General features: G+C 41.4%; 1 protein-coding gene across 2 annotated transcripts in view; it reads left to right on the top strand.

Moving 5' to 3' along the window:
- Positions 1-12,828, top strand: part of Dpy19l1 (dpy-19 like C-mannosyltransferase 1) — a 91,912-nt gene that overhangs the window by 31,696 nt on the left and 47,388 nt on the right. For both annotated transcript variants that reach the window (XM_021172503.2, XM_029481372.1), the window contains exon 7: positions 8,646-8,703. In XM_021172503.2, coding sequence (XP_021028162.1) covers positions 8,646-8,703 — 58 coding nt within the window. The remainder of the gene's footprint in view (positions 1-8,645; positions 8,704-12,828) is intronic.

The raw sequence follows: 12,828 nt of genomic DNA, 5'->3' as shown, positions 1-12,828 counted from the left end.
CTAGGACATCTTCTGATACATACGCAGCTAGAGACACGAGCTCTGGCGGTATTGGTTAGTTCATAATGTTGTTCCTCCAATAGGGTTGCAGACCCCTTCAGCTCCTTGGGTACTTTCTCTAGCTTCTCAATTGGGGGCCCTGTGTTCCATCTTATAGATGACTGTGAGCATCCACTTCTGTATTTGCCAGGCACTGGCATAGCCTCATACAAGACAGCATAACTGGGTCGCTTCAGCAAAATCTTTCTGGCATATGCAATAGTGTCTGGGTTTGGTGGCTGATTATGGGATGGATCCCCTGGTGGGGTAGTCTCTGGAAAGTCCATCCTTTCATCTTAGCTCCAAACTTTGTCTCTGTAACTCCTTTCATGGGTGTTTTGTTCTCTCTTCTAAAGAGGAATGAAGTATCCACCCATTGGTCTCCCCTCTTCTTGATTTTCTTGTGTTTTGCAAATTGTATCTTGGGTGTTCTATGTTCTGGGCTAATATCCACTTATCAGTGAGTGCATATCTAATGATTTCTTTTGTGATTGTGTTACCTCACTAAGGATGATATTCTCCAGATACATCCATTTGTCCAAGAATTTAATAAATCCATTGTTTTTAATAGCTGAGTAGTACTCCTTTGTGTAAATGTACCACATTTTCTATATCCATTCTGTTGAGGGACATCTGGGTTCTTTCCAGCTTCTGACTATTATAAATAAGGTTGGTATGAACATCGTGGAGCATGTGTTGGAACATCTTCTAGGTATATGCCCAGGAGAGGTATTGCTGGATCTTCCGGTAGTACTATGTCCAATTTTTTGAGGAACCTCCAGACTGACTTCCAGAGTGGTTGTACAAGCTTGCAATCCCACCAGAAGTGGAGGAGTGTTCCTCTTACTCCACATCCTCACCAGCACCTGCTGTCACCTGAATTTTTGATCTTAGCCATTCTGACTGGAGTGAAGTGGAATCTCAGGGTTGTTTTGATTTGCATTTCNCTGATGATTAAGGATGTTGAACATTTTTTCAGGTGCTTCTCAGCCCTGCAGTATTTCTCACTTGAGAATTCTTTGTTTAGCTCTGTACCCCATTTTTAATGGGGTTATTTGACTTTCTGGAGCCCACCTTCTTGAGTTCTTTATATATATTGGATATTAGTCCCCTATCTGATTTAGGATTGTTAAAAATCCTTTCCCAATCTGTTGGTGGCCTTTTTGTCTTATTGACAGTATCTTTTGCCTTACAGAAGCTTTGCAATTTTATGATGTCCCATTTGTCAATTCTTGATCTTACAGCACAAGCCATTGCTGTTCTGTTTAGGAATTTTTCCCCTGTGCCCATATCTTTAAGGCTTTCCCCCACTTTCTCCTCTATTAATTTCAGTGTCTCTGTTCTTTCTTTCCTTTCCTTTCCTTTCCTTTCCTTTCCTTTCCTTTCCTTTCCTTTCCTTTCCTTTCCTTTCCTTTCTTCCTTTCTTCCTTCTTTCTTCCTTTCTTCCTTTCTTCCTTTCTTCCTTTCTTCCTTTCTTCCTTTCTTCTCTGTTGCTGTTTACCTTGTTCCAGATTCTGTTTTCCTTAGAAAATGAAAGCTTGTTTTGCTGTTTTCTCAGCTTTGTTGTGTGATACTGTTTCTGGGAAGACATAAAGAATCTAGTCACCTTGGATAGGGAACTGGCAGACCAACACCCAAAGATTCCACCAAAATCAGCTTGGTAAACCACTGAGTTTTATTGTAATTACTTACGGAAATAAGGGTGAGGGATTACTTAAAAGAGTACAAATGACTCAAAGCCAGCTGCTTGGCCATGGCACCTTTAAGCATGGGTGACAGCTCATAAGGCTGAAAACTTGGAGTGCACTGCACAGCCTGCAAGCAGCACAGCATGCTAGAGAGTATCCTTTCCAAGTAGCTCAGCCAGTCTGCATCTTCCAGTCACCTTATCTGAACTGCCTTTTTAGGAAAGCCCAGCTTGCCTTTCATTTATATATTTCAGTTATATATTTTCAGTTATATATTTTCAGTTATATATTTTGGCACCTAATCAATTTGATGAGTTTCAGGAACTTCCTGAAATCTTGCAGTTGTTTACTTTCTGGACTTAATGAGTTTCTCTGCATGGTAGAGGGTTTTACCTCCTCTAGATACTCTGTGCCTTAATGTACTTTCCTCCAAGGTGGAGGTTTAATCTTGGCAAATTGTCTCATGGCAGGGATGCCTTCTATAAGTTCCTTCTGACCCCCTCCCCCATCTGTTCCCTTTGCATTTGTCTTTTTACCTTTGTTGCCCCAAAAGTCTCAGTGTAGCAGATGACAGTTTATTTTGTCTGTAGCACTCTGGGCTCTACATTTTGGACAATGACTGTCCTCAGTCTGTATGAATACTTTGTCTAGTGGGGTTTCTGAGATGACTTTCTTACCTGTTGTTTTCCCCTTTCTTCTCAAAGTCCAAATTGTGTAGATACTAGAACTTTTAAAAATAAAATTTTAGGGTTGTTTTTCTCCCTCATTCTAATTGTTATACTTTCTGTTCCTTAGTAAAATTTCAGCTTTTTAAAGAATCTGGATTCATGATTTTTCTGGCTCTGTGTGTTTGTGTGTGTGTGTATGTATGTATGTATGTATGTGTGCGCGCACATGTGTGCGCACAAACATTTTTTCTTATGCTTAATTTCCCCTTGAATTGTAGTTTCTGTTTTTCATGCATAGAGTGACCCTGGAGCCTGGCAGTCCTGCAGCAGTTAGAAGTAGATAGCTCTTAGAACTTGAGATGACTCTTTTCAGGGAGTGGGACTTTCAGACTAGCCAGCTCCAAGAGTCTGGAAGTAGGTCTGTAGAGGAGACCCAGACTCTTTTCGTCTGCAGCTCTGTCTTTGTGACCCAGCAGTGTCTGCATGTAGAGAGCAAGCAGTCAGGGGAAACTTGCATTCTTAACCATTTTCATTCCTGAATGACTGTGGTCGGTGGACACGATACCTGTATAGGGCTGCCACCCACACAGAAGGATGACACACTGCCCAGGCAGGGCTTACTCTCCTGGTCCTCTTTTACCTTTGCATCTTGTGCTGAGCTAGCTTTCTTAGAACTGACTGTTTGTTTGTTTGTTTGTTTCATGCATTTCTGTCCATTTTATCTGCTGACCAGGGTCCCTGAGACCACTGTGATCTGTCTCTGATGCTTTTCTCCTCTTTCTTGTGTCTACTCGACTTTCTCTGCTTCTTTGTCTTTTGTAGATGGAGTTAGGCAGCAGAAAGTGTCCTTCCTTCAGCACATGCCCCCAGCAGGCCTCAGAGCAGTGTGTTCATCTTTTCTCCTTCTCTCCTTCTAGCCTCCTTGGTCACTGAAGGCCAGAGTAGCTCTCTTGGTAGCAGAGAAACTTTTAAACCATGATTTTATTTCTAGATGTGTTACAGAAGACCCGAGGGCCCAGAAGACTTATCTGTATTCATCTCCTCATTTGATTTTGTTGTAGCCCCCTTTACTTCTGAAACGAAGCGTCATGATAGTGCCTCCATGATCTGGCTCCGGGGACTGAGCATCTTTCCTTTGAGGCTCTGTGGTAGAATGAAATGCTTTTTATTGTCAGTGTCTTAGTTCTCCACTGATTCCTACCTGATAACTTTCCCATGAGAATATATTTTATACCTGTCTTGCTTCTACAGTTTTGTGTGATATTTTCTAATTCTTACTATATCTTAGTGTAGGCATTCACTGCTGACCGCACACAGGATTTGGTAAGCTGTATCTTAAATAGGCTGTGTTGCACCTATGAAACTTGGCCAATTACATACTTTTCTGAATGTTCTAGTAAGTTGGCTTGCTGTCACGTCTTTAGTCCAACCCATGTGGTTTAACAGTTGTATATGAATATTTAAAGATAAGTATTTCTCTTTGGTATGCATAAAGTGATGAATGTTGTTGTTAGAAAATACTAACATCTTTTCTCCAAATTCTTTCCCTTGTATGACTTCACTGTCTTAGCAAATGACACCTCTTTCACAGTGATGCCCATGCCTGCTCCTGGGAGGTGCCTGTGGCCTTCCTCTGCTCTTGGCTCTAATCTGGGTGTATCAGAACATCTCAAGTCCATGCATTTTCCTCTCCATCATCGTCTTTCCAAACACGAAGCCTCAGGACACTGGCTGTCCAGCTAATGCGTCAGCCTCACCCTTGCCACACTGTTCTACATACACTGTAGTCCATGTGGGCATTTTACTTGAGACTGACTGAGACATGGCAGACAAATACAGACATTTGAACATGTGTTGATGTTTGGATTGACATTGAGGTGTGGAATGGTGGCCAAGTGTTGGGAGCACAGAGGTGGCTTGTGCAGCTCATTTATAAAGAGCTTTGTGGACATTAGCTGCCTGAGGCACACCATTATGTTTAGAGAAAGGTAACAGGCCTGGGAGAAGGAGGCCATGAGCTGTAACTGTCCTCCTGGTGGAAGAGGGTGGCAGCCTGGGCTAGTGTGTGGGAGTGCTGTAAAGGAAGTGTGTAGACTGCAGACATTTGCAGGCTGCAGACATTTGCAGGCAGAGCTGGAGTCTCCAGGGAAGCAATTGTACCAAGGACATGGTGGTTCCAGCAGCTACAGGAGGAAGGCCTTGGGAAGCAGCTGCAGGGCAGCACAGGAGTGCTCCCTGGGTTGGAGGGCACAATAGAAAGGCCTGTTGTGCTGCAGACTCCTCTTACCACACACTGTTGTGAATTGGTACCTACATTTGGGTAAGTGGCTCAGGACAGCAGCGGCATGCTTGACAGCAAGGTTCCCAAACCAGTGAACACCAGCAGCCTTTTGGATGAGTGCCATTTATGTATTTGTTTATGCTCAGGTGCCATCCCTGACTGTCTGCCCTGGCAAGGCTTGGTCTGGTACTAAGTATGTGGTTCCTACCATAGTGGTAGGGAGGTTTGGTTAAATGCCTGCAGACACAGTTAAATTAAGGACATTAACTGGTTGGAATATAAACTGGAGACCTTGACAGGGCCAAGCAGAGAATACGTTTTTAAACCCCATTTAGTTGTCATTTCCTTTTTTGTCTTTACTTTCTTCTCTTTAAATAATTATTATGGTGTACAGATGTGTAGATGCCATGTTGGCACCATGGTTCAAGAATGGAGGAAAGCCAATTGAGTTGTTTCTCTGTTCTTACCTTTGTGTGAGTTCAGGAGCTTGAGAGGCAAGAGCCTTACCCCTGAGCCCTCTCCCAGGCCAAGTCCTTATGACACCACTGAGTCCCATTGCTGTAGGGAGAAGGCTATCAACCCAGGCCTATCAGGTGTCTGCTTCACTAGGCCAGCAAGGTGTCAGAGACTTACTTCCCAAACTTGGGACTGAAAATTCTCTATTTAGCTCCCACAGTTTTCTCTTTCCTATTTATTGTTTACATAAGGAATCTCATCCCAAGTGTTATTTACTATAGCTTTAAAACCCTGAGTGTGCTTTTCTTTTTTTCAAATGTTGTATTTTGTGTTCCATCATTTTGTATGTAGTACTACAGAGCACAAATTAACATTTGTTAATCTGAGGACTAATAAAACCCATTAAAACTTGAGAATTGATTTCAGTCCTTTGAAATCAAGAAGTAAGAAAGATTATAGAATTATTCAACTTCAGAACTAGGAAGCATTTTTAGTGGATATTTTAAATTTTAAGCTTTAATGCCCCTCCTTAATTTTCTATCTAAGATCATTGAGGCTCAGAGTATAAATAAAGAGACTGAGTACACGTCTCAGTTAATAAAATGCTTGCTTGCACAAGCATGCTGACCTGAGTTCAGGTCACTGGTGGCTGTGTAAAAAGCCAGGTGGTAAAGCAGCACACAGCTGTAATCCCCAGTGCTGGGGAGGCAGAGATGGAGGAGGCCTGGGGCTAACTGGCCCACTCTTTTGCTAAGCTCCAGGCTCATGGAGAGGGCCTGTCTCAAAACAAGAATGTGGATAGTCACAGACGGAGATACCCAATGTCGACCACTAATCAATCCATCCATCAATCAATCAATGTCTCTCCCCCTCTCCCCCCCTCACACACACATATGAACACACATATATAAATAGACACATACACTACATGCGCAAAAAGATGAGTGAAGTCTATTGAGTGAAGGTGACAGATGTTCAGCAAGCTTAGAATGTTTTATAAATTTGCATGGTGGTGGTTTTCATGCTTTCTGATGATTAGTGATAGATATTGCAAAAGAAGAATACTGAGATATCAACTATAATGGGAAATAATTAAATAATTTCAAATATTTTAATTATCACTTTTTTTTGTTAGCAAAGTAACATTTTTGTGGCAATCTCTAGGATCAGAATGGTAGCTTAGTGTTAGGGACACTAATTTTGATTTTTGTTTTTGCAAGTCACATCATTAAATAGTGATTGCAACCCAAATTATTCCTTATAGACAAGCCAGCTCTACTCCACCTTCCAGCTTTGCACGCTGTGAAAGTGGGTCAGAAAAACCTGCCTCCCTGGGTAGTTAGGCACAGAAGATAGAAGGCGCCAGATTGGTACCTGTGCTGAGCAGTTTGGTGAGAGGGATGTGTCCTTTGGTGAATGTCTGGCCCAGAGCCTGGGGCCGGTGGCACTGTGTGAGGATGGACAGCTGTGGCAGTGCCGGCCTGAGATGTCATCAGGCTTTGTACCTCTCACACCTCTCGGCTCACTCTACTTTTTATTAAGAAAAACTAAACTTTGAAAACTTTAGCTCGGCTCTGTTTTGCTTAAGGAAAGTCTTAAAAAAGGGAATTTTTTGTAAGTTCTTAAATGTTTCTTTTTGTCTTAGGTGTTTTACTATAATCAGAGAATGAGTTATTTCTAGAGCTCATAGCTATAGGAATGTTAAAAATAACTTTTCTCTATACAGTCAGACTACTGTATATTTTTATAAAATTGAGCATTTTGGCTATCCACATCAAACCTTTGGCATGTTTTCCTTGGCTTATGTGACCTGTCACATTCTGAATGTATGAAAACAACCACCATGCTTAGATTCTACCACATTCTGTGTTGATAGAAGAATTAACTTTAGTATTTGACTGATGTGTTATTCATAAAACCTTCTTTGGAATAATATAACTTGAATTAAATGTATGGGGAGTGGCATATTTAGTGATTGAGCAGGCAGAACAGTCCATCAGAAATTATATATAAATTCAGTGCCATTCTGATGAAAAGCAACATTTATTTTGATCATAAATGTTAGATCATAGTCTGTGCAGACTGAGTTGCTGAGAATCACAGAAAACAGTCTCTATGAGTGACTGGTCATGGATAGTTCTCCTGAGATGTATTAAAGTAGCCAGAATCTTATGGGATATAAATGGTGCCGTGTGACAGAAAAGGATTACAGAATTAAATCAATTGACTACAGTAGAAAAGGTTGTCGGTTGTAGGAAATTCCTGAGACAGGCTGGGTTAGAAGGGTGGTTTACTTGCTGGGTATTTTAGCATGAATGGTAACTTGAGAGAGAACAGAGATCTCCAGATAAAAGATCTAAGTGGAAACACATGGCACTTGAGGAAGTTTTAGGTGGCTATCTATAAAATTTTTAAATGGAAAGACCCTTCATGGACAGGACATGCAATAAAGAAGAAATAAAATTGACAAACTTAACCATATAATATCTTTAAAGTTCTAATGGAATACACTATAAATTATGTCAATGTAATTTGTCACACATATGCCAGCCAGCCATTTGATTACCAGTCTTTAAGCAGAGAAGCATGCAGTCATAACGTGAGTACTTAAGGACGTTTGTAGGCAGTCCATGGAATAATCATGTGCATTTCATTGAAACAGTGCAGTGGTCTTCCATACTGATAGGGATGGAAGTAAAAATTCAAATGACAGTTTGAATGGGTGCATTCTGCCTATCTGAAGGGCAGACTTTGAGAGTCTGAGCTTGGCCTCGGGAGGGCCAGCGTGGGTCACTCTGGTCTGCCCTGGGGAAAGAGAAGCAGGGGCATATGTATTCTTAAGATGCATACATGTTACATAGCAAGGGGCTGACAAATACCTGCACACCCATTATGAAAGAGATGAAGACGTTGCTGTGCTCTGGGACTGTGCAGTATCTCACAATGATTTAAAGATGCCTTTGGAAACAAGTATTGATTAAGATTGGTAATCATAATAAAGTAGAAAAGAACAAATATCAAATAGATGTGGATGACACACACTAGAAACTGTATGATTATAGAGAATGGTTTGGAAGGAGAGCCGCATGCAAAAATGTCACTAACTTTCTTAAATGATGTCTTTCAGTTCCCCCCGTCCCCTAACCCTCTGGGTGTGCACATTTTGTAGGAGGTGGTAAATAAGGTGGTTGTTTTTGTTTTTCTAAGACAAGATCTCATACTCTGGCCTCATATTCCAATGTAGCTAAGCCTGGCCTTGAACTTATTCTTTTGCCCGAATCTCAAGTGATGGGTCATGGGCATTTGTCATCTCATTCAGCTGGTAAGTATTCTACTAGTGGTAGTTTGGAAGAAATCAAGCATTTTGTAAATGAGCTCAGGAGAGGTCCTCTGTGCCAAAGCAGTCTGTGTTGGTGGCAGGGCTCCCGTGGCATTGGGTTTTAAGGTTTTAGAGAAGGAGTGACCTCCATTTCTGACAGGCAGCTAGTGACCTTTTCCTACCCTCTTTTGCAGTGGCAGCCGATTGGGAGGCGTGGTCACCGTGCTGTGCTTCTTTTTCAATCATGGAGAGGTAAGTAGTCAGAATCACTACTGAAACACAAGCTTTTCCCAATTAATTTCCTTCTGTTTAATCTGTAATAGTATTTCTTAAGCATGTGATCCAGTTATTTTATCCCAAATTTAAATACTAGTGATCTCTTAAGTGACGAGAGTCTTACTGATTTGTGTAAATAGTCTGATTTTAAAGCTAGTGACTCTTATGTAAGGGGCAAAGTACTTCTAAATATCCTATTCAGACTATTGGCCTAACCTATACAGGGCAGTGCAACGATAGCAACATTGCCAAGTATATAGTCTCTGGATCTGTGCTGCCTGGGTTCAAACCCTAGCATTTCCATTTATTATCTGTGACACCTAGGCAAGTCAGTTAATCTGCCTGTGTGTTCATTCCTCTGCTCTGTAAACAGGGTCATGATGCTATTTATCTCACTGAGTTATTGCATAAATCAGATGAACCTGTATGTGTAAATTGCCTAATACAGGGTTTAATATTAAGTGTCATGTGCTTGTTAGCTCAGATTGATAGTTTTATACATCACTAATAGTTTTCAGATAAAATTCTAAAAAATCCAAATTTTCACTACATTCCTTCACCTAAGTTATTCATACTTTTAATGACTTTTCTAGTGCTATGTCTGTCTAGACTTCTCATGGAAATGTTTGTATGGGAAAGGAAAAAGATGTGTGAGATGTCTCCATCTTTTCTCTTCCTGCTCTGAGTAGCTGCAGTCTTTCCTGCACAGGTTTGCAGAGTGAGTAATAAGATGCAGAGCTGCTTGGATTCGAGCGTTTGAGTGTGAGCATAGCAGCCACTGTGCATTGCTACAGCTGGGTTTGGGCCAGCAGTGAGAAGGAAGGCTTTGACTTCTTCCTGACGATTCTGCACATTGTAATAGCCTGGGTCATGGGATGTTTTAAAGCTGGTTAAGAGAATGATGGGCGAAATGGTAAATAACTGCTTACTACTGCAAGAAGGGAGCATTGTACGTTCAGAGTCGGATGTGGGGCTTGGGCTATTGAATATGTAGATCCAGATGCACCGAGAAAGGCACTGTTGTGGAGCACAGAGGGCCCTTGTAACCCTCATGGTGTCCTGAGTTAGTAGGAACATCATTTCTTAAAATCGTCACGTCTAAAAAGATTAGTTGACTTTTTTTTTTAGTTTTTTTTTCTTCTTGACGTTTTTTACCCATTTAATTTATCTAAAACATGCTTAGTTAGATGTCATTTTCTTAGGAAGAGGTACATGAAACAATTAAAATTAGAATTTGAGTTTTATGGAAATGACTAGTTGTTACATTTATTTGCTTGTTTATGGCAGAAATGTTACATTTTTATATAATGACATTATAATTTAGAGCATACACTACAGTTTTGGTAAAGTATTGGTAAGAATTCCTGTAACCTAAAACTTACTATAATTTTGTGTATCATGTGGCTTTCAGATTATGAAAACTTCAGTTCTCATTTTCTTCTAATTTTTTAAGACTACTTTTAGCTGAGTGCTTGCCTTTCATCTCAGTGTTCAAGAGGCAAGAGAGAGGCTCTGAGTTTGAGGCCAGTCTGGTCTATAGGTTTTAGGTCAGCCAGGGCTACACAATGAGACCTGTGAAACAAACAAACAGAAATGTTTTGTATGTGTGTGTGTGTATGTATGTTTCTAAAGTATGCAGTTTTTGTGTGATAAGAATCATCTCTGCTGCTGTACCCATTCATGTGTGTAGTAACCTTTGTTGTGAAACAGTGTATTTGTATATTCTGTGAGTTGTTAGGGGTACATTTGGCATGGCATTATGTGACTGCACTGGACAGCTTTTAGACGTGTGTTCCCCATGTGCGCTCAGTGGATCAGATGTGGGCTGTCAGGTGGCTTCAGGAGCCTGTACCTGCCGAGCCATCTTGCTAGCACTTAACTTTCTTAGAAGAGATATTTATTCACAGAAGTGAATTATTCATACACCAACACACAGGTGTGAATTATTCATACACCAACACACAGGTGTAGCTTGTTAGTTGCTTTTTTTTTTTTTTTTTTTTGGTTTTTCGAGACAGGGTTTCTCTGTGTAGCCCTGGCTGTCCTGGCACTCACTTTGTAGACCAGGCTGGCCTCGAACTCAGAAATCCGCCTGCCTCTGCCTCCCGAGTGCTGGGATTAAAGGCGTGCGCCACCACGCCCGGCTTGTTAGTTGCTTTTAAGTTACATTTTCATTAGTTAGTTGTCTTAGTAGTAGATCTAAGATAGTATTTGGTGTATTGTAAAGTTGTTTTTTTCACTGATGATATTACAAAGAAATATTTGCCTTAACAGAAGAACTGTTCTGTCCATAGGGCAAGGGGTATTGCTTGAAGGTAGAGTATTTACCTCATATTCTCAAAATATTTGGTTTGTTCCCCAGTTACCTAAAATAATGTGTAGCACAAGTGGATTAGTAGAATTTAAAAAAGTAATCTGAAAACCTTAAAATCTGAATCACGTGAAAATGAAACATAAGAGCTTTCCAGCATCATGACTGTCCACGCAGAGGGTCTGCACTCTAGGATAAAACATGGGGTTGAGCTTACTTCTTATCATTCATATTGTCACTGTGGGTCGCCAAGATGAGGAAAGCCAACAACTTAGCTGTTTGTCGAATGTTTCCTTGTCATAAGACCAGAAATGTATGCTCTAGGTTAATGGTGCAGCATACTGACTGAAAAGAATGGAGACTGGGGACTGCTCAGCCCTAGAGGGGACATGCATAACATTTCCTCCCCAACAAGACACAGGGCTCTGTCAGGAGGAGCAGGTAAAAGACTGAAAGAGCTGGAGGTTGTGCTTAACATCAAGGAAATAGTATTCCCGGCTACCACAGGGAAGTTGCACGTGTGAATTCACAGTGATTGTGACAGCATGCACAAGATCTGTGCAAGCTACAACCAGACCAACTCTGGCGTAGAGTGGGGAGATGGGCAAGAAATCCCACCCTTAGCTGTGGGGATATGACTCCCTGGTTGCTAGACCATGTCCACAGGGCAGGCCCCACTCTCAAAACAATCTACACAGCACAAACTGTACTTGACTTGTGGTGGCGAGCCTCTAAGTTGAGGGAGGAGGGGAAGTGCCGTCACGGAGGAATCAGTGAAGGAGGAGATGTTCAAAATAAGTTGTATGTAACCCTCAAAGAGTTAATAAAGATGGTGTATAAACAAAAGATGATGGAGCTCAGGCTGAAAGAGGACACGGTGAGAGTCAGAACATGAGCAGAGTAGCTCAGGGTTCAGGGAGAATAGGTTCCATGTTGAACAGAAACAGTGGGCAAAGACAATTGTCACAACTGCCCATGTTGGCATTCTCCTGGCAAGGTGGTTATCACAGGTTGAAACTGAAAAAATACCACAGAAAGATCTTAGAATGGGAAAGAAAATCTCAGTAACTGGGGAAGGAAAATGGCGAACAGAAGTGCAAAGCACTTGAGGATGTAGGGAAAGTGAGCTTACACAGCGTTCGTCACAAGCCATTGAAGGAAAACAAGAACAAAATGCTTCTCTTGATTTGTCAGAAACTTTTATGAACAAAGCAACTGGGGGTGGGGTGGGGAGTGGAGAGAGTACAAAGGACTCTTCTGTATAGGGCTGGAAGATACAGCTAATGATGCTTGCCTAGCATCTGCAAGGGCCTAGATTCAATCCCTAGCACCACAAAGAACAAAACAAAATCAACTAGGATTGTATGTTCTTCAACGTTGTGATTGCGTCTCTGTGTGTGTCTGTATCTGTGTGTGTATGTGTATGCATGTCTGAGTCTCTGTATCTGTGTATGTGTTGGTGTCTGTGTATGTGTTGCTCTGTGTGTGTGTGTGTTGGTGGGGGTTGTTGCAGAGGCCAAAAGAAGACATTGGATGCCCTGGAGCTAAAGTTACACAGAGGCAGTTGTGAGAAGTCTTCTGTGGGTGCTGGGAACTAAGCTGCTGCCCTTTGTAAGAGGAGCAGCAGCTCTTAACTGCTCAGCCATCGCTCCAGCCCTCCCTGCTTTCAATTTTAATTCTTAGAAATCCCTTTTTCTGTGAAGTAGGATTGTTTAGCTTTTTCCAGAGACTTAAGAATTTTTAAATCTGATCAATGTTTTATATAAAAATACTGTTATGAATATATTCAC

This window comes from Mus caroli, chromosome 9 (assembly GCF_900094665.2).
Source record: "Mus caroli chromosome 9, CAROLI_EIJ_v1.1, whole genome shotgun sequence".
Taxonomy (NCBI): Eukaryota; Metazoa; Chordata; class Mammalia; order Rodentia; family Muridae; genus Mus; species Mus caroli.
The sequence above is the reverse complement of the archived record's forward strand: the minus strand, read 5'-3'. Positions and strand labels throughout refer to the sequence as shown.